Source organism: Oryctolagus cuniculus, chromosome 4, assembly GCF_964237555.1.
Source record: "Oryctolagus cuniculus chromosome 4, mOryCun1.1, whole genome shotgun sequence".
Classification (NCBI taxonomy): domain Eukaryota; kingdom Metazoa; phylum Chordata; class Mammalia; order Lagomorpha; family Leporidae; genus Oryctolagus; species Oryctolagus cuniculus.
In genome coordinates this window covers 169,902,707-169,928,266 of record NC_091435.1, presented here as the reverse complement: position 1 = coordinate 169,928,266, position 25,560 = coordinate 169,902,707, and the positions used below count along the sequence as shown (strand labels likewise).

Genomic DNA, 25,560 nt, shown 5'->3' with positions numbered 1-25,560 from the left:
TAATTCCTGCCACACGTGCAGAGACCCAGATTAGCTTCCTCGCTCCCGGCTTCAGCATGGCCTAATCCTGGCCATTGCAGGCCTTTGGGGCAGGAAATCAGCAGATGGGAGCGTGTACACACACTGTTCTCTGTCTGTCTGTCTCTCTCTCTCTTCTCTGCTTCTCAAATAAATACAATTTAACAAAAAAGCTAATGATAAAATATAAAATATTTTAGTTATTTTAGGGATAGAGCTACTCTTTTCTTTTATGAATTATGTAATACAGTAATCCTTTTTTTTAAGAGTCCAGTACCATGTAATGGTGTTTAACTTAATGTAGATAAACTTGAGAGTCTCCCTTTGAAAACTATCCCATGATTATACACTTAGGTAATTTCTGCGTTTTCTTTTTTCCCATAATTTTGTTGTCAGTGAATGTATTTCTGCATAAACTTTTATATAAATATACATGTAATTCACTCTTAAGAGATTTCTAGAGAGAAAATTGCTCAATTAAGGGGTATGTGAATTTTAACTTTGAGAGTTATTTACTGCACAGTTACATCTCAGAACACTTGAGGAAAAGTGGTTTAGCCTAGCAATTAAAACACCCTCTTCCATATCAGTGTACCTGAGTTTGATTCCCAGCTACTGACTCGGCTTCCTCCCAGAGCAGAGCTTTGTGGGCAGGAGTGACGGTTCAACTACTTGGGTTCCTGCTGCCCACTGTAGAGACCTGAATTGTGCTATAGCTTCAGCCCCAGCCTAGTCTCTGTCATTGTAGGCATTTGGGGAGTGAATTAATCAATAGTTGGGAACTTAAACTTTTTTTCTCTTTCTCTTGCGCTCTCTGTCTCTCTCTTTGTATTTCTGCCTCTCAAATACAAAAAAAATATTTCAATTTTTAATAAGAAAACCCTTGGCCAGCTTAAGTAGTGATTTCCTCACCATCATAGAATGTTAAAATGTTTTTAATTTTGTGATTGTGATGAAAACAAAATAGGTCATCCTAGTGGGCATTTTTATTAACAAAATTGAGAAATTAAATATTAGAAATCTATATTTTTTAAATTTTTATAGGTGGGAAAATAACTTCATTTGTATTTGTTTACTAATGAGTTCCGGAATCATGTTTTTACCAACCTCTCATGTTAAGAGACTCAAATATATTACAAATATCACAAACTAACATTATGACAATGTATCAAACTAAATCTAAATTGCATACAAATCTGTAAAATTGCCATAGATGTGGACTTTGATGTTTTTTAATCATGAATAGTTGAGTGTGTTGCTAAGGCGTAGTCATGATAACCGTGCAACAAGAGGGAATAAATTGAACTTAGCTGGAAAGTATCCTTTGAACACTATGTAGTGCCAATAGCCTAGTAAATTGAGATGTAGCTTTAACATCTTTAATCAGTTAAAAATTTTTATGCATATGTCACAAACTGAAAGAAAAAATTGGGTCCACTAACATTTCTTGCCTCAATTGTACTGAATGTGTGTGTGTGTGTGTGTGTATTTTATTTTAAAGTAATCAAGAGCTGTCCCTAGTGGTTGGGACACCGTGTTCTGCATGAAAGTGCCTAGATTTGATTTCTGGCTGCAGCTCCTGACGTCAGCTTCCTGCTGATGTGCACTCCGGGGGCAACAGCGGTAGATCAAGTGACTGGGTTTCTGCCACCAAAAGGCAGACCTGGATTGTGTACCCAGCTCCTGGCTTTGGCCCAACCTGACTCCAGCCATTGTGGGCGTCTGGGGAGTGAACCAGTAGATAAGGGTGGTATCACTCCCTCTCTGCCTCTCAAATAAATTAATTTAAAAATGGTTTTTGGAACACTTAGCCAATTTAAGTGATAATTTCCTCACTATCTCTCTGCCTCTCAAATAAATTAATTAAAAATATATGGTAGTGTCTGTTTCTTTGAGAGAAAGTAATAAAAGCTCAAAAGTTGGGGGTACAATAAAAGGTTATCAACTTAATCTACCCATACTACTACAATATACTCAACAAATTGAGGACATTAATATGAGGATATTAATATTAATAACCACCAATCCCTCGAGCAAGCATCTAGCATAGCAGTAGACACTGGTTAGTTAGATGCCCATGCTCCATGTCGGTGCCTGGGTTCAACACCAAGCTCTGTTCTACTCCAGCTTCCTGCTAATGCAGACCCTAGGAGGCAGTGGTGACAGCTCAAGTAATTGCGCTCCTGCCATGCTTATGAGAGACCTGGACTGAGTTCCTGGCTTTAGCCTCCAACTCAGAGCCATGGTGGCCATTAGGGAAGGCAACCAGTGAATGAGAGCTCTGTTTCCCTCTCTGTCTCTCTTGCTTCTCAGATAAGTAAATGCCACCTACTCTTCAAAGCCATTAGAATTTTGTCACTTGTCCCAATATAATCTTTTTCTCCAGTTTTTATTGTGCTAAAATACACATAAAATTTGTCACCTTAACCATTTACTGTACAGTTGGGTGGAATTAAATAGAACCATACTGCTCTAAAATTGTCACAACTCTCCTCCATAGCTCTTTTCATCTTGTAAAACTAACACGCTGTGCCGATTAAATACAGTTGTCCGTCTCTTTGGTTCCAGGAACCCCAATAAATTCCAAAATTTACAGATGCTTAAGTCTCTTACATAAAAAATGCATTTGGTATTTGCATATAACCTATGCACATTATTTAACTTTCTGATCTTTGACTACTTTAAATTCCTTGTGTAGATGGTATCGTGTGGTTCTTTGTCGTTTTGTGACCAGCTTATTTCATTTGGCACAATCTCAAGGTTTGTCTAAGTTACAACATACGTCAGAATGTCCTTTCTTTTTAAATAATCTTCCATTTATGGATCTGCTGCATTTTGCTTATCCATTGATAGACACTTGGGTTGTTTCCACATTTTAGTTATTGTGAATAATGCTGTGTGAATATTGGTGTACAGATGTCTCTCTGAGACTGTTTTCAGTGCTTTGGGGTATATACTCAGAAGCAGAAATTGCTAGATCATATGATAATTCTGTTTTCATTTTTTTTCCTGTTTTAATTTTTTAAGAAGCCTCTAAACTATTTTCCACAGCCACAGTACTAATTTTTGTTCCCACCACCCGTGCAGAAGGGTTCTATTTCCCATATATCTTCACCAGTAGTAACCATCCTAATGGATATGAGATGGTATCTCCTAGTAGTTTGGATTTGCGTTTCCCTAGTGATTAGTGACCTTTTCAAGTGCTCCTACCCATTTGTTCATTATTTTTGGAAGAGTATCAGTTCAAATCCTTTTCTCATTTTTGGATCAAGTTTTCCTTGTTGAGTTGTAAGGAGATATTATAAAATAGTATAAATGTACTGTCCTCATTAAACTCAAATTCACTTTAAAATATTGATGTATGTATTTATATCTCTATGGACTCAGGGTTTCTGGTTGTATTCACTGAGCTATAATATATAATGTTTTATTTTGTTGTGCAAATTGTCCTTGATTTGACCACCAAGAGCCCATTCAAGCTGACTTTTGGTGTCCTTTTGACATGTCTCCATCTTTGCATTCTGGCACAGCAAAATGTTGTACTAGCCCATTTCAGTTGTAGAAACCACTGTTTCTCCAAGGATCCATTGGGCCTTTTAATGGAAAGTTATTTTTAAAGACTAAGGTCTGGACACTAGTTACACTCACTGACAGGGAGAGTGTACATCTGTCTGTGTGTGCTTGCAGGCATTGATCTGCATCGCTGTTTTATCTGTTGAAGTCATATATTTGCACCACTGGCTCCAGGCCCAATCTAGCATTCCAGTTTCCTCCTTTTTCATACTGATAAGCCTTTTACTGACAGTGAGAAATGCAGCTGCTGTCATCTTTTTTTTTTTTTTTTTAGATTTTTTTTATTTGAAAGGCAAAGTTAGAGAAAGAGAGAGAGAGAGAGAGATCTTCCCTCTGCTGGTTCACTCCCCAAATGACCACAACAACCAGAGCAGGAGGTCCAGTACCTGGGTCATCTTACACTGCTTTCCTAGGCGCATTAGCAAGGCTCTGGATTGGAAGTGGAGAAGCCAGGACTCGAACTGGCACTCACATGGGGTGCGGGTGCTGCAGGCGGCAGCTTTACACACCACGCCACAGTGCCAGCCCCTGCCGTTATCTCTAACACATGTACTTCTCTGATCAGTCTTCCTGCATACAACCAGCTTCCACCTCCACCACCACTTCCTCGCTTTGCACAGATCTGCTCCTCAGCCCGCTGGGCTGTGCCCTTCCGCCTTCACCCACTGCCACGGATGCCTTCTCATTTTGCTTTGACTCCAACAACTTAACACCCTGAAACCTACTTGGCTGGGCTCTGAAAACCCGTAGTTTCCCACGTGGTGGTGTGCTGACCCTCCTTTAGTAGGCTGAAGAGCCTGTGTCCCCATGCCATGTCTGAATGAAAAATATCTTTGTATTTCTTTGGTCACCAGTGAGATTGGAGAATCATGTTTTTACCAACTTCTCCAGTTAAGAGCCTCGATATACACAACTGTCACAGAATCAAAACTATCATAACTTACAAAATTACTGCCATATTAATTCTTTCTTCCTTTACTAAGGCTCGTATATTTTCCATTTGCTCAAGGAAGACATCCTTGGAAACTATGTAACTGAAACCTAAACTGATAGAGTATTTTTGAACTTGAGAATACCTTATTTCATCAAAGCAAAATGCTTGATTGACTTTTGAAAGGCAGCCGTTTTTGTCAAGTCTTTGACGATAGATAAGCCCTCAGTAGTAGTTCCAAGCTTCCTACAACATTTGTTTTTTGTTATTATCTCTTTTCATTTTTAATTCTGAGATGGGGAAGACTTTGACGTTATTTTATTGTGAATGTTGCTAGCTTTGCCTTTTTTTATTATTAGTATCCTCTCCTGCTATTTGGATCTTTCTTCCCCTCAGTACAGAAGTCCTCTTGTTGTTTGCTTTATTTGAGAGATGAGAGAAAAAGAATGCACTTCCATCCAGTGCCAGCCAGGAGCCGAGAACTTAACCCAGAGCGCCCACGTGGGTGGCAGGAACCCAGCAATTTGAGCCATCGCCACTGCTCCATGGGGTCCACATGAGCAGGAAGCTAAAATCAGGAGACAGGACTGGGAATTGAGCCCAGGCCCTGCAGTCTGGGTCATGGGCATTCTAACCAGTGTCTTAACTACCGGGTCAGTGCCCACTCCCTTGTATTGTTTTTAAAACATAAAACTTGGTGGAAGATAGTTATTTTGTTCAAGTCAAAATTTCTGTAAAAGGAAATTACTCCAAAATTCTGAGACTTATTGCTTATGTCCCTTATCCAGGTGTTTCTACATACATTGCAGACACACATTTATCAAAATTAGTAAGTCTAAAACAACCCCACTTATATCCACATCTAATGATGGCCTCTGTAAGGTTTGCTGGGGACTGTAAGAGTCTGATATACTACCTCTAGTAAGGATAACACTGTTAGTCAAGAAAACACAAAATCACAATTTACCAACTGGAAAGAAAGACTATCCAGTATTTTTGGAGCACTGCTACAAAAATGTTGTTAGAATAGTAGTTATGCAGATATTTGTCAGTGAACGTAGGGAAAGCTAATACTAGTGAGTTTACTGTGTTCCAGGCCCAGGTCTTCACCACGGCCCCAGAGTGGATGTTGTTTTCCCGTTGTACTGTTGAGAAAACTGCACCTCAGCAGTAGCTCAGAACATGCCCAGGCACACAGGGGGTAGGAAGCAGAGGCTTGGTGCTGTTCCAAAGCCCATGTTCTTTCCACTTGACCACAGTGCCTCTCTGTGTCAGAGCAGGAAAGATTCAGGACCTTACATTGATCTAATTTGTATGCTATACATAGTTCAATTTCATAACAAACAGTTCATTCCCTTTCTCTGGCAGAAATTATTTCCCTGTCAATCATCTGTCCAGACCAGTCATTTCTGATTATCTGCTGGAGCAGTTACAAAGCCTGTTTCATGGAAAAGAGAACAGACTTTCTCTGAAACGCTCTCTTAAGCTGAAATGAAATGCACTCTTAACAGAGTGCTCCTAAGACATCTGTGGAAGTCTGGTAACTTAGGACTTCCCGGGGTGATCTCTGTGGGGTTAAGGAGATGCATTTATCCTGCTGCAGTAAGTTCTTGTTGAACCTGCAATATTGTTTGATTACTGGTCTGCAGCATGCTTTATGATTATTTCATTTCAGAAAAGGACTTAGGAAGAAAATGAGTCTATGACAAAAGCTCAAGCTACTGCCTGCTCAAACCCCTGAAGGCCTGAATTTATCGTTTATTTGGTCATCAGAAGAATATAGGAGAACTCTGGTATTTTGTAATGTTCTAACATGAATTTTTTTATTTCACTCTGGCCTTTACAAAAATTATTTGAAGTACCATCTGATAACTTGTTGAAAAATAAGCAACAAGTGTCCTTTAACCCTCATAAAATCCATGAGTTCATGATTATACTTGTAAAAAGTAGGCACAGTTGGCTGTTTGGCAGAGCAGCTAAGATGTTGCTCGGGACACCTGCGTGCCCTTATCCGAGTGCCTTGGTTCAGGTCTGGACTCTGCTCCCAGTCCAAGCTTCCTTCTGATATGCATGCCAGGAGGCAGTAAGTGATGGCCCAAACAGTTGGGTTCCTGCCACCCTGTGGGAGACTCAGATGGAGTTTCTGGCTTTGGCCTGGCCTAGCCCCAGCTGCTGCAGGCATCTGGGGAGTGAACCAGCAGATGGGGGATTCATATTCTCTCTCTCTCCCCCTCCCTCCCCTCTTTCCCCTCTCGTCCCCCCCTCCCTCCCCCTTTCCTCATCCCCTCCTCTCTTTCTCTCTCTCTCTCCCCCCTCCCTCCCCCCTTTCCCCTCTCCTCCCCCTCCCTCCCTCCCCCTCCCCCTTCCCTCATCCCCTCCTCCCCCCCCTCTTTCAAATAAGCAATTTTTTTTAGTGAAAGCAGAAACGAAACTCCTTGGTAACCAATGGGCCCAACCCCTAACTCCTACAGTATTTTAAAGAGATACATTAGGTAATTTTTTCTGCTTTTTCTATCAAACCTCATTTCAGGATAATCAAAATAGCCATGGTTGCTAGTTACTCTACAGAGGAATTCTAGCCCATGGAAGGAGTGGAATGAGTAGATGATTACGATTTTTACTATTAGTGAAATAACTGATTCAGCAGCATGAGCCAAACCATTGGTTTAAAGGTTAATGGAGAAGTTTACCATGGTGGGATCAAGTTGTCCCCACTTAGATCGAGTGATCATTAATGACATCACTAGAAGTGGGATACCCAGACATTGTGGGTATCCTGGCATGACACCATAGCAGTGCATACTGAAGTGTGTCTGGAAGAAATGGCACATTTGGGATTCAGAGAAAAGGAGGAACAAAGATGAGGTAAGAATGGCAAAATCTTAGTCATTGTTGAAGCTGGGTGATGGGTACATGGGATTTCATTAAACTGTTCTCTGTTTTGTGTGTTTTTATTATGAAAAAGTTTAAATCGCTTTGATATTTTGGAGTTGACAGAATAGAAAAGAAAATTACTTGGTGTCTTTTTCTTCGTGTTTCACAACCGGTGTTGCTTATGTCTGTTTCATAATGTTAGAAGTTCTTGTCCATAGCTTGCGAGAGTGGACCTGTGGAATTGCATAATTAACTTTGTCTTCGACAGATCTCTCCCTAGACCATTCTGACCTAGTTGCAGAATTACTGAAGGAGCTGTCTAATCACAATGAACGTGTGGAAGAAAGGAAGATCGCCCTCTATGAACTCATGAAGCTGACACAGGAAGAATCCTTCAGTGTTTGGGATGAGCATTTCAAAACAATATTGCTTTTATTGCTTGAGACCCTTGGGGATAAAGAGGTAAATGGCAGAAAATGTATTCAGTAACCTGGCCTTCCTGTCTCTTTTAGATCTCCTGTTGATCAAGTACTACATAGATTCAGAAAGTGGGAAAACAAGTCTATTTCACTGCCACTTTCTGCATGAAATTTTCATATTAAAGTACTTTTTCTTCTAAACCAAGTAGCTCCACAGTTCTGAACAGCTGACAGCAGGAAAAATGAAAGGTTGCAGGGAAGTACAGGGTATTTGTTTTTCATATTTAGATTAGTTGTTCAGAGGCCGGGCACCGCGGCTCACTAGGCTAATCCTCCGCCTTGCGGCGCCGGCACACCGGGTTCTAGTCCCGGTCGGGGCGCCGGATTCTGTCCTGGTTGCCCCTCTTCCAGGCCAGCTCTCTGCTGTGGCCCGGGAGTGCAGTGGAGGATGGCCCAAGTCCTTGGGCCCTGCACCCCATGGGAGACCAGGAGAAGTACCTGGCTCCTGCCATCGGATCAGCGCGGTGCGCCGGCCGCAGCGCGCCAGCCGTGGCGCCATTGGAGGGTGAACCAACGGCAAAGGAAGACCTTTCTGTCTCTCTCTCTCACTGTCCACTCTGCCTGTCAAAAAAAAAAAAAAAAAATTAGTTGTTCAGAAACAAAACTTCCTTTTATAGTCAAAATAGAATTTGTTCTTTACTTCCTAGAAATCAAGAAGTATGATACAGATTTTCTACTGGAGATGTGAAAATATCAGTATATAATATACTGTGTACTTTATGCAGTTGTCTGCAGCTCCCCCATTAAGACCCTTAAGTTACAGAAATTGAAAATGTTAAAGATTTTCTTCAACCCAAAGTATTAAAAATATTTAAATGTTCCTTCTTAGCCAACAATCAGGGCATTGGCGTTAAAGGTTTTGAGAGAAATCCTGAGGCATCAACCAGCAAGATTTAAAAACTATGCAGAATTGACTGTAATGAAAACATTGGAAGCACATAAAGATCCTCATAAGGAGGTGAGTTGCCTGGCTAAATTAATATTTTATTCCCATTTTATTTCATGAAACGTGAATGCTACATAAAACGTACCCTTATTAGTCATTTCTTTGGTGAGTACACATCTGATTAAGATATGACCATATATTCTTTTGTATTGAATGAATTATGGTAATATCATGACCTTTTCCCTAAAATAGACCAGCTATAGGAAATAATGTATGATTTTCTACTTCTTCATTTTGTTAGTGGTTTTCTGGTTTGTTTTTTTTTTAAATATGTATTGATTTATTTACGTGAGAGGCTAAGTTAGAGAGGGAGAGACAGAAATCTAATGTCTGCTGGCTCAGATGGCCTCAATGACTAGTGCCAGGGCTGGGCCAGGCCGAAGCCAGTATCCTCAGACCTCCATCTGGGTCTCCTAAGTGGATGGCAGAGCCCTGAGCTCTTGGGCCATCTTCCACACCTTCCCAGGCACATTAGCTGGAATAGAAGTGGAGCAGCCAGGACTTGAAGCAGCCATATGAACTCATATGGGATGCCAGCATGGCAGGTGGTAGCTTAACCTGCTATGCCACAACACCGGCCCCTCACTTTTAGTTTTCTACTTGATACTTTTGCATTCCATTTCACAGTAAAAATTTGATTGTTTTGCTAACTAATGAAGACAGGCAATCACTGACGTTTATGTTAATATATTGCCTATGAAAATGTCTGTTGAAAGAGAGAAATTGAACCTGTCAGCGTGACTTGCTTTTTTAAAAGATTTTATAGGAAAATAAATCATAACATCTAAATCTATCTCGATTTTTAGGCAATTTTCTTTTTTTTTAATCCAGTTAGGGTTTAATAATGGCACATTCGTAGCATCTCACTGAAGATTTAAAAACAGTGTCTGATATTTGCTGATTGGTTATCTACCTTCTGGCCCGAATAACTCCTGTTGGCCTGTTGTATTCCTGTTTTCAAAATATAGAATTGGGGCTGGCACTGTAGCACAGCAGGTAAAGCTGCTGCCTGTGACACCAGAATCCCTTATGGGCACCAGTTGGAGTCCCAGCTGCTCCACTTCCTATGCAGCTCCCTGCTAATGTGCCTGGGAGAGCCGCAGTGAACGGCCCAAGTCCTCAGGTCCCTGCACCCACATGGGAGGCCCAGAAGAGCTCCTGGCTTAGGACTGGCCCAACTTCAGCCATTGCGGCCGCTTGAGGAGTGAACCAGTGGATGGAAGACCTCTCTCTTTCTCTTTCTCTCTGTGACTCTGCTTTTCAAATAAATAAATCTTAAAAAAAAAAAAGAAAGAAAAAGAAAATACATACAATTGATATTCCTAAGGTGTTACAGCTGATATTAGCCCTGAATCTTCTGACTGCCAGTATATTTTCCACTATAGCTTTCAAAGCACCTTTTTACCAGCTGAGATTATAAGTTAAAATACTACCAAACTAACATCAAAAGCAATTACTTTTAAATATTTTATAACCCACTTTAGAGACTACTGCTTCTAGTAGGATGACAGCCATAACTTCTTTTCACTGCAAAACCAGTGTTTTGCCCTCCCCAAAACCAATGCAGAAGGAAAGACGATCATTATGAGTGAAAGAGGGGATGCCTCTCAGTGCCACTGTCCCATGGCACCATGACGCTGCTCTCCAGAGTGTCAGCAATGCCAGGTTCTGAGAACTGCATGCTCCAAAGCTTTGTCTGGTGCCTAACGTTGGTGGTGACACATGGGTACTTTGGAAAATTTAAAACTGTTGATGATCACAGAGCTCACATAATTGTGAACCTCACAGGCAGGCCAAACAAGTGAAAATGATCAGTGACAATGTTTTGGTGTGTGGGGGTTTTTTTTGGTTTTTTTTTTTTTAAGATTTATTTATTTATTTATTTGAAAAGTAGAGTTAAGAGAGGTAGGAAGATCTTCCTACTGGTTCACTCCCCAAATGTCTACAATGGCTGGGACTGGGCTGGGCCTAAGCACTTGGGCCATCTTCCACTGCTTTCCCAGGCACATTAGTAGGGAGCTGGATTGGAAGTGGAGCAGCCGGGACTTGAACTGGCATCCATACTGGATGTGACTGTATCACAGCAGCCTCAGATCTGATGTAAAGATGTAGAAAAATGGTAGAATAATCTCCCATTTTATCAGTTTGATTTGACTGTATGAGAAAACTTCAAAAAGTTCATAGAAAAAACATGAAATCCACTTAGAGTTTTTCATACACATTTTTCATTAACTTTTTGAAGACCCCTCTTATTGATGTCCTCAGCTGGTATCATGGGCCACAAAGAAACAAGACAAAAACACACCAGAGAGAATTCTGGGGTCCTTTTTCTAGGGATATACTCTTTCGTATGAGGGTACTTTGGAACTGCATGGTTTCAGAAAATTTTACACCAAAATAAATGCTTTACTTCCATTTTCCACAAGCTTTTGTTTGTTTATCTGTTTGGACAGGCAGAGTTAGAGAGAGAAAGGTCTTCCTTTATCCGTTGATTCACCCCACAAATGGCCGCTACGGCCTGCGCACCGTGCTGATCCGATGGCAGGAGCCAGGTACTTCTCCTGGTCTCCCATGGGGTGCAGGGCCCAAGCACTCGGGCCATCCTCCACTGCCCTCCCTGACCACAGCAGAGAGCTGGACTGGAAGAGGAGCATCCGGGACAGAACTGGCACCCCGACTGGGACTAGAACCCGGGGTGCCAGTGCTGCGGGCGGAGAATTAGCCTAGTGAGCCACAGCGCCGGCCCTCCACAAGCTTTTTTTAAAAAGATGTATTTATTTGAAAGGCAGAATTATGGATCGGGGTGGGGGTGTCTTCCATTTGCTGGTTCACTCCCCGAATGGCCACAATGGCCGGAGCTGCCCCGATCCGAAGCCAGGAGCCAGGAGCTTCTTCCAGGACTCCCATACAGTGCAGAGGCCCAAGGACTTGGGTCATCTTCCACTGCCTTCCCAGGCCATAGCAGAGAGCTGGGTCGGAAATGGAGCAGCCAGGACTCAAACCAGCACCCATGTGGGATGCCAGCACTGCAGGCGTTGGCTTTACTCACTATGCCACAGTGCCGGTTCCTTCCACAAATTTTTTTTTTTTTTTTTTGACAGGCAGAGTGGACAGTGAGAGAGAGAGAGAGAGACAGAGAGAAAGGTCTTCCTTTACAGTTGGTTCACCCTCCAATGGCTGCTGCGACCGGCACACCGCACTGATCTGAAGGCAGGAGCCAGGTGCTTCTCCTGGTCTTCCATGGGGTGCAGGGCCCAAGCACCTGGGCCATCCTCCACTGCACTCCCGGGCCACAGCAGAGAGCTGGCCTGGAAGAGGGGCAACCGGGACAGAATCCAGTGCCCCGACCGGGACTAGAACCCGGTGTGCCGGCACCGCAAGGCGGAGGATTAGCCTATTGAGCCTCAGCGCCAGCCCTTCCACAAATTTTTTGAAACACCCATATACATACAAATAGCAATGCTTCAGTGGACCAAAAAAATAAATAAATGGAAAAGGGGGAGAGGATAATTTGTTAACTTTTTGATACCACCTGAATGAAATGTTATTTCCTATTCCTGTAAAACAGGGACTTGTGGAGTAGAGGGAACCCAATACAGGGGACTCCATTAAAAACTCAGTCTGGGTTTAGAGTCTGTACATCCCAGGATAGTGGGGCCGTGGTTGGATTTTAAAAATGGCTGTAGCCAGGGGCCGGCTCCATGGTGCAGTAGGTTAATCCTCTGCCTGTGGTGCTGGCATCCCATATGGGCGCAGGTTCTAGTCCCGGCTGCTCCTTTTCCAGTCCAGCTCTTTGCTGTGGCCTGGGAAAGCAGTAGAAGATGGCCCAAGTGCTCGGGCCCCTACACTCAAGTGGGAGACTGGGAGGAATCTCCTGGCTCCTGGCTCTTGTTTTCAGTTCAGCACAGCTCCGGCCATTGCAGCCATCTGGGGAGTGAACCAGCGGAAGGAAGACCTTTCTCTCTTTCTCTCTCTGTCTCACTGTCTGTAACTCTACCTCTCAAATAAATAAATAAATAAAATACTTTAAAAAAGGAAAAATGACTGTAGCGAACAACAAAAGAACACAAAAGAAGGGAGAGAGAACTTAATACAGCCCCATGTATCCATCAACTGGCTTCAACTGTTGTGGGCATTTTGCCTGTCCTTGCAAAGCAAATCCCAGATGTCACGGTAAATGCTGCATGAAGTTTATACATCTAAGACATAGTGTGACATCTAAAAAATTGCTTCCTGACTTCATTTGTTTCAGGTGGTGAGATCTGCTGAGGAAGCTGCATCAGTATTGGCCACTTCCATTAGCCCGGAGCAGTGCATCAAAGTGCTTTGTCCCATCATCCAAACTGCAGATTACCCAATCAACCTGGCTGCAATCAAAATGCAGACAAAAGTGATAGAGAGAGTGTCCAGGGAAACCCTTAACCTACTTTTGCCAGAAATTATGCCAGGTCTAATACAGGTAAGCAACAAGCTTGGAAGGATGAATAGACACGCCAGGAGTTAGCTAGACACTTTCTGGGCATCCCTAATGGCATGTGCAAGCCTTCCTGCTCTCTCTGATTTTCACAACAAAAACTCCGTAACTCTCTGGGTATGGGTGCAGGCAGGTTGGTGTGAAAGTTAGAATTTAGTGGCATTAAACAGACGTCACACTGTTGTATAACCACCACTGCTGTCCATATCTGAAACTGTCAGTGTTCCACACTGAAATTCTGTACCCGTAAGCACTAACTTCCAGTCTCCTGCTACGTCCCACCCCCTTATTAGCCTCTGCCTTTGTGTCTCTAAATTTTGCCTGTTTTAGGTTCCTCAGGTAAGTGGAATCATACAGCGTCTGTCCGTTTGTGTCTGGCCTATTTCAGTTAGCGTGGTGTCGTCAGGGTTCATCAGTGTTGTCACGGGTATCAGAATTTCACAAAAACAAGGAGAGAAATTAGGGATGTACTCATATGTATGAGGATACTTCAAAACCTGCATGGACTTCAGAGATTTTTACACCAAAAGGGATTTATCTTTTAATTCCGTTGTCCATGAACGTTTGTGGTACCTGTGTACATTCATTCTAGTTTGTTTTTAACTGAGTGATATGCCACTTAAGTATGTTCCACACAGTTTGTTTGTTTATCTGTTGATGAGTATTTGGGTTGTTTCCTCTTTTTTTTAATTAAGGAAATATTGCAGCTTAAATATTGCAACAAACTTCCTTGTAATAGCTTCATATACTTCGAGAACTGGAGTTTTGAGATGTTGCCAGATTGCTCTCCAGAGTGGTTATACCGATTTACAGTCACAGATGTGATATGTTTTTGTCCACACGAACCCATGTTTTTAAGATTATTGGAAAGGCAGGGTTACAGAGAGGGAGAGGCAGAGAGAAAGAAAGTTATTCCATCTGCCGGTTAACTCCCCTCGTGGCTGCAACAGCCAGGGCTGGTCCAAGCTGAAGCCAACAGTCAGAAGCTTCATCTGGGTCTCCCACCTGGGTGGCAGGGCTCCGAGCACTTGGGCATCTTCCACTGCTTTCCCAGGCACATCAGCAGGGAGCTGGATCGGAAGTGGAGCAGCAGGGACACGAACCAGCACCCATATTGGATGCCAGCTCTATAGGCAGCAGTTTAACCCGCTGCAACACAGCACTGCCCCCATTTGACAAAATGGGATTATACTTTGTAACATGCTTTAATTAGCTTAACTATATATTGTGAATTTTCCCCATTGAATAAATAATATTCTAGAACATAATTTTAAGATCATAATATATATATTAAAATCCCTCCTAAAGAGAATTAATCATCCGATTCTTTGTGTGTATGTCCTTTGTGAAGTCCATGGTGAGGTCCTGAGAGGAGATCCAAATCTCTTTGCTTTGGTACTGAGGAGAGTAAGTTTAATGAGTACGTGCTGTACATTTAATGGGTACTGCATAAATGTTTGCAATCTAAGGATACTAATAAAGGGCTATTGTGGCTTTGAATTCTTAAAAACTTACTTCTGTGATGTTAGCTTGGTGTAGTCTTACGGCGTACGTGATTGTTGGGAAAACATATCTTACGTGTCAGAAAAGCCCATGAATTCTAGATCGCAAGCCAGCAAGCCAGTAGCACAGTTTCTGAGAGTGTGGGTGCTCAGTGAGCCATGGCAGCCCTCAGCTCCACACCCTGCCCCAGGATCTGCACACTGCACTTGTTTTCAGTGCTCGTGTTCCTGCTTGGTGCCACCTTCTACCCCTGTACTCCTGGCACCTGCTGAGGCTGGAGGACCCCCAGGAGGAGCAAGCCATAAACCAGGCTGGAATTGCACGGGGAGGTGTGGAGCCACTCGGGCTAAAGGTGCGGTGTGATGCATTGGGCAGAAAGTGAGAAGGCTGGCACCAGCTCAGATTACAGTTAGATATGTGTGTGTCACACCTCTGCACTGAGCACAGGACATCACCTCACTACAGGAGGATGGCTGGGGCAGGAAGCTCTCATGCCTCAGTACAGGTACTTGTTATGAAAGACCGTACAAGGGGCTGGCGCCGCGGCTCACTAGGCTAATCCTCCGCCTTGCGGCGCCGGCACACTGGGTTCTAGTCCTAGTCAGGGCGCCGGATTCTGTCCTGGTTGCCCATCTTCCAAGCCAGCTCTCTGCTGTGGCCCGGGAGTGCAGTGGAGGATGGCCCAAGTGCTTGGGCCCTGCACCCCATGGGAGACCAGGAAAAAGCACCTGGCTCCTGGCTTCAGATCAGCGATGTGCCAGCCGCGGCGGCCATTGGAGGGTGAACCAACGGCGAAGGAAGACCTTTCTCTCTGTCTCTCTCTCTCACTGTCCACTCTGCCTGTCAAAAAAATAAAAATAAAAAGAAAGAAAGACTGTACAAGGATGACTGTTGCCCTTCTCACGTGCCGAAATAACACTGGAGCAAGTCACACACCTAGGAAGGTTTTCGTCATGATCAGCTTTCCAGAAATGAAACTATCTCAGACAGCTGTGTTTGGAAGAGATCCGCGTATCATTCAGTCTTTACCGTTTACCAAGCTGTCATATGAATAAGCAATGAGAAAGCCCAGCTCTCTTTACCCTAAGAGATCTCAATGAAAACCACCGTGCTTCTCCACTTCTCCCCTGAGATGCCTGCTAGGGCCCTTAGAAAACGTTCAAGTTAATAGAACTCTTTAAAGGACAAGGTGCTGTGTTCTGTTTAGCAATAAAGAGTTCAGCTTAACCATTTCTTGTTGAAAATTGCTTTGTGTTAGAAAGTAAATAAATATGAAGTCAAATAGGTATACATGCATAGGAGAAATAAATGGTGAAAAACAGAAGTAAAATTATGTATATTAAAATAGTTACATTTTTAGAAAAGCACAAGAACTCTATTACATTTAAACAGTAACGTTTTAATCTCTTGCTGTAAATTATTAAAATTAGGAGATAGAGGTTCATATTAAGACCAGAACAATGAGAGGCAAGAAAGCAATGGCAGTAGAATTTTTGCATCCTTCTAAATTTTTCACCAAAAGTTACCTCACTGAGCAAGTAAAGTTGCATTTAAAACAGATGAAAACATCCTCAGTGAAATTAGAGAGGTGTCCCAGCGAACTGCAGAAACGTGAGCACGTGGTTAGCAGCAGCAGGTCTCCCTTTGGGTCTCAGTAGGGTGAGAAAATATAAAGAAAAATCAGAGGCTACTTGGTCAAGACCCTGGAGCCAGAGAGTCACCCAAGCGCTCACCCATGAGCGGGGTCCTCATACTAAGAGGTGGCCCAGTGTGCGTAGCTGAGACGAAACGGCAAGTCCAGAGCTACTGCCGAAAGGCCTGGTCACGCTGGGATGGCCTGGACCTTCAGGGCTCTCAGAAGCACTTGGAGCAGAGAGAGCTCCTCATTTAGGAAAAACCCTTGGGAGAGTAAACTGAACATCATAGCAGTACTACAGCAAAGCCATATTTTTTAAAATCTTTAAAAAAGCAAGAAGAGGGAATCCTGCAGCAAAGCATAGAGAAACATGTTCAGTTGCACCTTACTGATATGTCAGATCAAACTCAGAATATAGGAAATTCTGCAAGAAAAATGACCAAATTCTTTCCATAAAGAAGTGTCATTAATGAAGGAAAAGAGGTTAACAAGTGTTAGAAATTTTAGTAAAGTCTCAGCAGTGTGAAAAAGAAGAACAAAATTGGAGGACCAATTTCAAAATATACTACAAAGCTAGCAATGAAGACAGTGTGGTGCTACTCAACGATAGACTTATGGGGCTGACACTGTGGTGTAGCGGATAAAGCCCCCACCTGCAGTGCCAGCATCCCATATGGGTACCAGTTTGAGTCCTGGCTACTCCACTTCCAATCCAGCTCTCTGCTATGGCCTGGGAAAGCAGTAGAAGATGGCCCAAGTCCTTGGGTCCCTGCACCCAAGTGGGAGACCCGGAAGAAGCTCCTAGCTCCTGGCTTCAGATCAGTGCAGCTCTGGCCATTGCAGCCAATTGGGGAGTGAACCAGTGGATGGAAGACATCTCTCTCTCTCTTTCTCTCTCTCTCTCTCTCTCTCTCTCTCTCTCTCTCTCCTTCTCTGTAACTGCCTTTCAAATAAATAAATAAATCTTTAAAAAAAAAAAAGGGATAGACTTATAGATCCTTGGAATGGATTCCAAAAATAGCTTTCACATTTACAGTTTGCTGATTATCACAATTTTTAGGGGGAAATAATGGTAGTTTTAACCTGGTGCTGGGATGACTGGATAGCTTCATGCAGAAGAATGAAATTGAACCTCTACCCTATACCATATGTAAAAGTAAGCTCAAGGAATGATTTCACAGATGATGGCAGAGTTGGGAGCTCCTAGCATTGATCCCTTCACTGAAGTAAAAATTGGATAGAAGCAAAAATGGATAGAATCAACTTTTTCAGAACTCCAGGACCTAATCAAAATGTCCAACAACCAAGAGAGTGCTTAATGAAAGAGAGAGGCTGCTTAAATTCAGTAAGAAAGTTATTTAACTGCATACCATTCCCCCTGCTCACCAGCCTTTAGGATCATGACCCACTATCCTGGTGCAGCTTGATGGGACAAAGGGAAACAATACAATAGTTAGTCTGCAGAGAGTTGGAGAGTTTTTGTTTTTGTTTTATTTTTGTTTGTTTGTTTGTTTTTTGCTCCAAGCATTTAAGGAAATCTCTCAGGCTTGCTGACTGCTGAGATAACAGAGAAACTTCAGTATCCACATACTGGGCACAAAAATTAAGTGAATCAGTCACCTAAATATAGGAGCTAAAACGGTAAAGTTCTTGGAAGAAAATAAAGCAATAAATCCTTATGACCTTGGGTTGGCAGATATGATACCAAAAGCATCAACAGAAAAGGAAAAGGCGACCATCGGACATCATCAAAATTAACAACTTTTATTTATAATCACAGGACATTATCAAGGATGTGATGAAAATTTTACAAATTATATGTCTGATAAAAACCCACTATCCAGAACAAATGTAAAGAACTCTTATAACACATCAATGTAATTTTAAAATAAGCAAAGAATTTGATTAGACATTTTTTCAAAGGTATACAAACTGCCAATAAGAGCATGAAAAAATCTTCTTGGTGTTATTAGTCATTGAGGAAATGCACATCAAAAACAATGAAATGCCACTGGGGCCGGCGCCGCGGCTCACTAGGCTAATCCTCCGCCTGCGGCGCCGGCACCCCGGGTTCTAGTCCCGGTCGGGGCGCCGGATTCTGTCCCGGTTGCCCCTCTTCCAGGCCAGCCCTCTGCTGTGGCCAGGGAGTGCAGTGGAGGATGGCCCAAGTGCTTGGGCCCTGCACCCGATGGGAGACCAGGAGAAGCACCTGGCTCCTGGCTTTGGATCAGCGCAGCACCAGCCATAGCAGCCATTTGGGGGGTGGACCAGAGGAAGACCTTTCTCTCGGTCTCTCTCTCTCTCTCATTGTCTAACGCTATCTGTCAAATAAAAATTAAGAAGGAAAAAAAAAGTAATGGCCGAGTGGCACCGGTGTGAAGCATAATTAGGCCTGCATTCCAGGAGTCCCCGGACTTCCACAGCTAAGAATGTAGGTTCTATCAGATGGCGAGGAGCTGCTGCCAGCCTTCAAAGCGAAGTCTGGGTGAGGAAGAGGTGTACAACTTGCCGGGCTAAGAAAGAGTCTGGGCCGGCGCCACAGCTTACTTGGCTAATCCTCCACCTGCGGCGCTGGCACCCTGTAGCGGCCATTTGGGGAGTGAACCAACAGAAGGAAGACCTTTCTCTCTGTATCTCTCTCTCTCACTGTCTAACTCTGCCTGTCAAAAAAAAAAGTCTGATGAACAGAACCAGCAGAGCGGGGCACCACTGGGAAGATGAGGGGGCAGGGCCGGCTGTGCCTGAGCAGGCTGCAAGGTTAGCAGGTCAGCAGAGCCTTCTCCCCGAGTACGCTGGAAGTCGCATCCTGTGTGTCTGTTGGAAGGTTATTTCTCAGATCACAGAGCGCTAACAATGGCCTCTTCTCTCTAGGGTTACGATAACTCCGAGAGCAGTGTTCGGAAAGCTTGTGTCTTCTGCCTGGTGGCTGTTCATGCGGTGATTGGTGATGAACTGAAACCACATCTCAGTCAACTCACCGGCAGTAAAGTAAGTCGTGCGGCTTTGTTCTCAGGGTGCTGACCACCGTACATGCCAGATGTTAGTTCTGTGTTGTGTCAAAGGTAAGTTTGTTGTTCAGCTTTTTTAAAAAACATACCTGTTTGAGAGTGAGACAAACAGGGAGTTCCTGTCTGCTGGTTGACTCTGCAAATGCACACAGTGCTACAGCCAAGGCCAAAGCCTGGAACACAGTCCATCCTTCCAAGATGGGTGACGGGAGCTCAATTACTTGAGCCATTGCCACTACCTCCCAAAGTCTACATTAGCGGGAGTTAGAAATTGGAGTCAGGCATCAAACCCAGGTATTCTAATGTGGGTACCCAGCCAGCATCTTAACCACTAGGCTAAACACCTGCTCCCTGTTCAACGCAGTAACTCAGGCTTTGAGTAACTAACTTGCTCTCTTGTTCCTATTTTGCATTTTAGCTGTTTATACTCTAACATTTGTCACTGAGGTGAAGTCAGCAGTTTGATAGGTGATTAGTAGAGGGCTGTGAGAGAAAACACCCAGGTGTCTAGTTTTTTGTAATAACCAACCATTCTTTTCCCTCTGCCACATCTCAAAGACTGTGTAATTAAGAATAAATTGTTGGGGCCGGTGCTGTGGCATAGTAGGTAAAGCCTCCACCTGTGGCACTGGCATCCCATATGGGCACTGGTTTGAGTCCCAGGTGCTCCACTTCTGATCCAGCTTCCTGCTAATGTGCCTGGGAAAGCAGCAGCAGATGGCCCCAGTGCTTGGGCCCCTTCGCTCATGTGGGAGACCCAGAAGAAGCTGCTGGCTCCTGGCTTCAGATGGGCCCAGCTTCAGCCATTGCAACCATTTGGGGAGTGAACCAGTGGATGAAAGACCTCTCTCTCCGTCTGTCTCTCCCTCTTCCTTTCCCTCTCCCTCTCCCTCCCCTTACCCCCCTCTTCTGTTTGTAACTCAGCCTCTCAAATAAATAAATGTTAAAAAAAAGTTTATGGGAGATTAAAACATAAGTTTATTTTAAAAAGAATAAATTGTTGTATATATTCATGGATTATCACATCTCGCAAAATATGGGATACTTTAACATTTTTAAATAATTTTTCCTTAAGAAATTTGATAATCAAATATTTATCCTCCTCCTTTTCTATTCTCATTATTAGGATCCAGATTCAAATACAGCCTTGACTTGGCATATTAAAATAAGAATTCTGATCAGCCCTTGACACCTAACAAAATCGGGGCACACATGTGGCACAGTGGCCACGTTCTCCTTCAGATGCGCACACCCACGGGGAGTCTGCTTTCACGTCCAGCTCCTCCTCTCTGACCCAGCGTCCTGCTGGAGGCCGCAGATGGTGCTCAAGTGCTTGGGTTCCACAGGGAGACCCAGGTGGATTCCAAGCTCCTTGCTTCACCTGGCCCAGCCCTGATAGGGTTGTGTGCATCGGGGAGTGAACCAGATGGTGGAGGATCAATACATCTCTCTCTGTCTCTCCCTTCCTCCTTCCCTCCCTCTCTCTCTCAAATGAAATGAAATCTTTTTAAAATTTTAACTTAAAAAAATAAATTATTGTTCTCCTCGTTTCATTGGTACTACCAGCACTTGGTAATTTGTTCCGGAAATGCAGATAAACTATGCTTGTTCAGTGACAGCCTTTGAACCAGTTAGCAGAGGAACTCACTTTCATTCAAAGAGTGTCCTAAAATTCTGTGATTGTCATTACTGCATTCAAATTATTTTTAAAATAGCAAAAAGGCAGAATAAAATGCATACAAATGAAAATGAGCTCAGCTACACATCTTCTATTAAGTATCCTCACCTTCAGATTTAGGTAAAATCTCACCCCAAAATATATACAGAACACTTCACCTGTGGTTGCAGAAGGTAGAGTGGTCCCCTGAATCCCATTGACACCAGGTTAAAAACTGCCTATCGGCCGGTGCCACGGCTCACTAAGCTAATCCTCCGCCTTGCGGCGCCGGCACACCGGGTTCTAGTCCCGGTCGGGGTGCCGGATTCTGTCCCGGTTGCCCCTCTTCCAGGCCAGCTCTCTGCTGTGGCCCAGAGTGCAGTGGAAGATGGCCCAAGTGCTTGGGCCCTGCACCCCATGGGAGACCAGGAGAAGCACCTGGCTCCTGCCATTGGATCAGCGCAGTGCGCCGGCCGCAGCGGCCATTGGAGGGTGAACCAACAGCAAAGGAAGACCTTTCTCTCTGTCTCTCTCTCTCACTGTCCACTCTGCCTGTCAAACAAACAAACAAACAAATCTGCCTATCAACAAAAGAGTTAACCTCAAAAAGGCAAACCTTAATTTAAATGGTCAGAATACTGGATAGCCAGTCATACTGTTACATATGGAGGCAGTAGGTAGGTAGAAAAAAATGTTTTAAAATAGTATAAGATGGCCGGCGCCTCAGCTCAATAGGCTAATCTCCGCCTGCGGCACAGGCACACCGGGTTCTAGTCCCAGTCAGGGCGCCAGATTCTGTCCCGGTTGCCCGTCTTCCAGGCCAGCTCTCTGCTGTGGCCCAGAAAGGCATTGGAAGATGGCCCAAGTACTTGGGCCCTGCACCCGCATGGGAGACCAGGAGAAGCACCTGGCTCCTGCCTTCGGATCAGCGCAGTGCGCCAGCCACAGTAGCCATTGGGGTGTGAACCAACAGAAAAGGAAGACCTTTCTCTCTGTCTCTCTCTCTCACTGTCTACTCTGCCTGTCCAAAAAAAAAAAAAAAAAAAAAAAGTATAAGATGAGAAAAGTAAAATATCTTGTAGGTAAACAGTGCACAGTGACACAGGGAAATCAAAGCATTTTTGTCAGAGTGTCAGCGGCATTGTGGGCTAAAATGTTGGGAGCTGGACTCCTGCCCTGGCCTGCTCGGTACCCACCCTGTGACATTAGGAGTGACATAGCAGAGAGTGCAAAACCATTAACACGTTGTGTAGCACATCGTGCTCAAATGTTTGTCCCTATTATTTTAATGATGAATTCCTTTATATTACTTTCACGTTTTATATGTTGTTATTACAACCTTTTTGAAAAGACATAAAGCAGTCATGAACAAATTGAACAAATTTTTTTCCTAATTGTTAATTGCCAACAACACCCCCATCCCCTGCCTAAATCTTTCAGAGCGCTCGTGTGTGTGTGTGTGTGTGTGTGTGTGTGTGTGATTTTTTAGGAGTGTCTTTTCGTCGCTCAGGGCGGCTTGTTGCAGTGACCTGTGTCTGGCTTCCATCTGCAGATGAAGCTACTGAATCTTTACATCAAGCGTGCACAGACGGGCTCTGGAGGAGCTGACCCCACTGCTGACGTTCCCGGACAGAGTTAGTGACGCGCATCACGTGACCAGGTCTCTCCCGAAAAGGACAGACTGCCCTCGCCAGTGAAAGGGAATTCTCAAACACATCTTTTGGAGCTTAACCATTGTTTCCTAGTTTTAGTTTTTCGTTTTGTTTCGTTTTGTACTTTCTGTAACAGAGGACTATCCTCAGTCTGCATGTAACTTTTACGATAGTTATTCCAGATTCATGAAGAAGCAGTATTAACATCAGTTGATCAGTACACAGTAATTTTTAACCTAATTCATCATTTCACATGTTTGTACTTCTTTGTCTTCCCATTAACCTTTGCCAGTGTTATGATTGTATAAATTTTTTTTAAATGCTGGTTAAACAGGAATGCTTAAAGCTTTAAAAGTTAACAGTCTAAAACATTTTTTGCTTTTATTCCACTGCAGAATAATATTTTTATTGCTACTTTGAGTTTTGTTCTGTATCATGTCCTATGCTAGAAATACTTAAATGATGTGAAACAATGCAGGACTAAGTTGAACTTCAGCTGGCCTCTGTCGGTGTGATGGTGATACATGTCATTAGTTGCCACTTCTTCGGGGTGATCTGTAGTTTGAAAACTAAGACCTCAGAGAGAAATGTTACAGAATCATCCAGTTCTGTAAAACTGATACTGTTTGTTTGTTATTGATCTTGCCATCTTTATTTAAAACCATGTCCCTTCTATGATCCCTTAAGAAAGCTGCACCAAATCATCCCCCTGTTGTTTTCTTGATACTTATGAGAATAGAAGGTTTCATTGCAGGGTTTTTGGTTTGTATCTTTGTTGTGAATGATGCTTTTTTTGTATTTATTAATATCAAATTCACTTATGAATAAACTTGATAATGGAAACAGACAAGAAAAAAATCAATGCGTGTGTGTCCTTGACCGTGTTCTGTTTCTCATGTACTAGACTAATTGTTGAGACATGGGAGTCGACCAGCACCTTTTTGTTCAGTGGTGGAACCTGGTTTCCTTTGACCGTGAAATTGTCTTACTTGAAAACGTTGATCCTGATGAGAGAGAAGATGGTGCCAAGGCTGTCTTCAGATAATGCGCTCAAATTCTCTACCTCTTCAGGGCTGATACTTCTAACTGAACTGCTGCCTATAGTGTCTTTTGGAAAACTACTTCAAGGTGATTTTCTGTTAATTTTTAACAAATTTTTTAATCACCTTCTGCTACACCTGTTCTTTTCATGTGCAGCAGAACTTCAAAAATTACCAGTTTTGGTAAAAGGCCAAATTAGATCATTTGGAACCAGGATGCTAATGGTTTCTCATCTTGACTTTTATTTTATTTTCTGTAATCCTAACATAAAGTGAATTTGACTGGAAAGGCAAATAGCTATTAGGGAAGCAATTTGCTATCGTTACAGAATGATCTGTACTTTCTTTGTCTAACTTGTAGAAATGTATGTAAAGAATTTAAGACGAGAGTACTGAATGGCTGACTTGTCCTAGCCCCCCCCCCCCCCCCGCCCGGTTTCTGTTGCAGCAGCAGCAAATAGTTCTCTGTGCCCTCTCCCCATTACCTGTGACAGTCTTATTTTCTAATGTTAATTACATTGTGTATTTATAGTTCTACGCTTACTGTTGTGCATATACTGGCAATAAAACTGTACATAACATTACTTGAAAAGTGAACCATGTGTATCCGCTGTTTTTCTGTCTCCCTGTGTAGTAACTTTAGAAGAAGGCCTCGTAGCAGTGGTGTTCCGTGAGTTTTGTCAGTGTGTCTGGGGAGAAAACATTCGCACAGTCCAGCGTGTACAGATGCTGTGTACATATGTACATGTAACAGCTTATCTTTAAGAAGAAAAGACATTCTAAACATCGAAACATTATAAACATTTAAACTCAACACTTGCTTACGCACCATGAGCGCTGGTGTGTTTTACATTCATTTTAAATCAAAATATGGTTTAATTTTAACCTCTGCTTTAGGTTCTGCTTTCACTACCGTTGACAGTTCACTAGAGTGACTTAAGCCGAATGATAATTCTACCTCTGGATGAAGCACCTGGCATTGAATAGCAGGCACTCAAGAAGTGGGTGAACGACGTAATAGAAAAGTGCAGTTTAAAGTGTCTAGGTGAAGGCCGGCGCCGCGGCTCACTGGGCTAATCCTCCACCTTGCGGCACCGGCACACCGGGTTCTAGTCCTGGTCGGGGCGCCGGATTCTGTCCCGGTTGCCCCTCTTCCGGGCCAGCTCTCTGCTGTGGCCAGGGAGTGCAGTGGAGGATGGCCCAAGTGCTTGGGCCCTGCACCCCATGGGAGACCAGGAGAAGCACCTGGCTCCTGGCTCCTGCCTTGGGATCAGCACAACGCGCCGGCCGTGGCGGCCATTGGAGGGTGAACCAACGGCAAAAGGAAGACCTTTCTCTCTGTCTCTCTCTCTCACTGTCCACTCTGCCTGTGAAAAATAAAAAAAATAAAATAAAATAAAGTGTCTAGGTGAAAGCTAACTTATGTAAGCATTGCAGATGATGTTTGAAGTTCTCTATTTCCAGCTGACAAGACTATGATAAAGCTATTGCTTATTCATTTCACCATGGGCAGTATCCCTCACCTTGTTCATTCTAGAAGCACTTCGGTGTCAGCCATTCAAGAATTACACTGCAAAACTGTTGTTTCTATTTTTTCCTCTCACTTTTCTCTCCCAAACTAATGCATTGTCATCATTCACTGCATTGCTCAAAACTAATTGAAAGCATGTCCTTCCAGGTACCAAAGCATGTCTGTATCTTCTGAGTTTCAAAATCTGTAATAAAATGTGGGCATTTTCCAAGTAAGACACGGCTCAGCTTCCAACGTG

General features: G+C 43.4%; 1 protein-coding gene across 50 annotated transcripts in view; it reads left to right on the top strand.

Moving 5' to 3' along the window:
* Window positions 1–24,388, top strand: part of CLASP2 (cytoplasmic linker associated protein 2) — a 209,664-nt gene extending 185,276 nt beyond the window's left edge. For all 50 annotated transcript variants that reach the window (XM_051818590.2, XM_051818552.2, XM_051818553.2 and 47 more), the window contains 5 exons: window positions 7,665–7,858; window positions 8,705–8,833; window positions 13,074–13,280; window positions 19,306–19,422; window positions 22,652–24,388. In XM_051818590.2, coding sequence (XP_051674550.1) covers window positions 7,665–7,858; window positions 8,705–8,833; window positions 13,074–13,280; window positions 19,306–19,422; window positions 22,652–22,738 — 734 coding nt within the window. In that variant the 3' untranslated portion in view covers window positions 22,739–24,388. The remainder of the gene's footprint in view (window positions 1–7,664; window positions 7,859–8,704; window positions 8,834–13,073; window positions 13,281–19,305; window positions 19,423–22,651) is intronic.
* The last annotated feature ends 1,172 nt before the right edge of the window (window positions 24,389–25,560 follow it).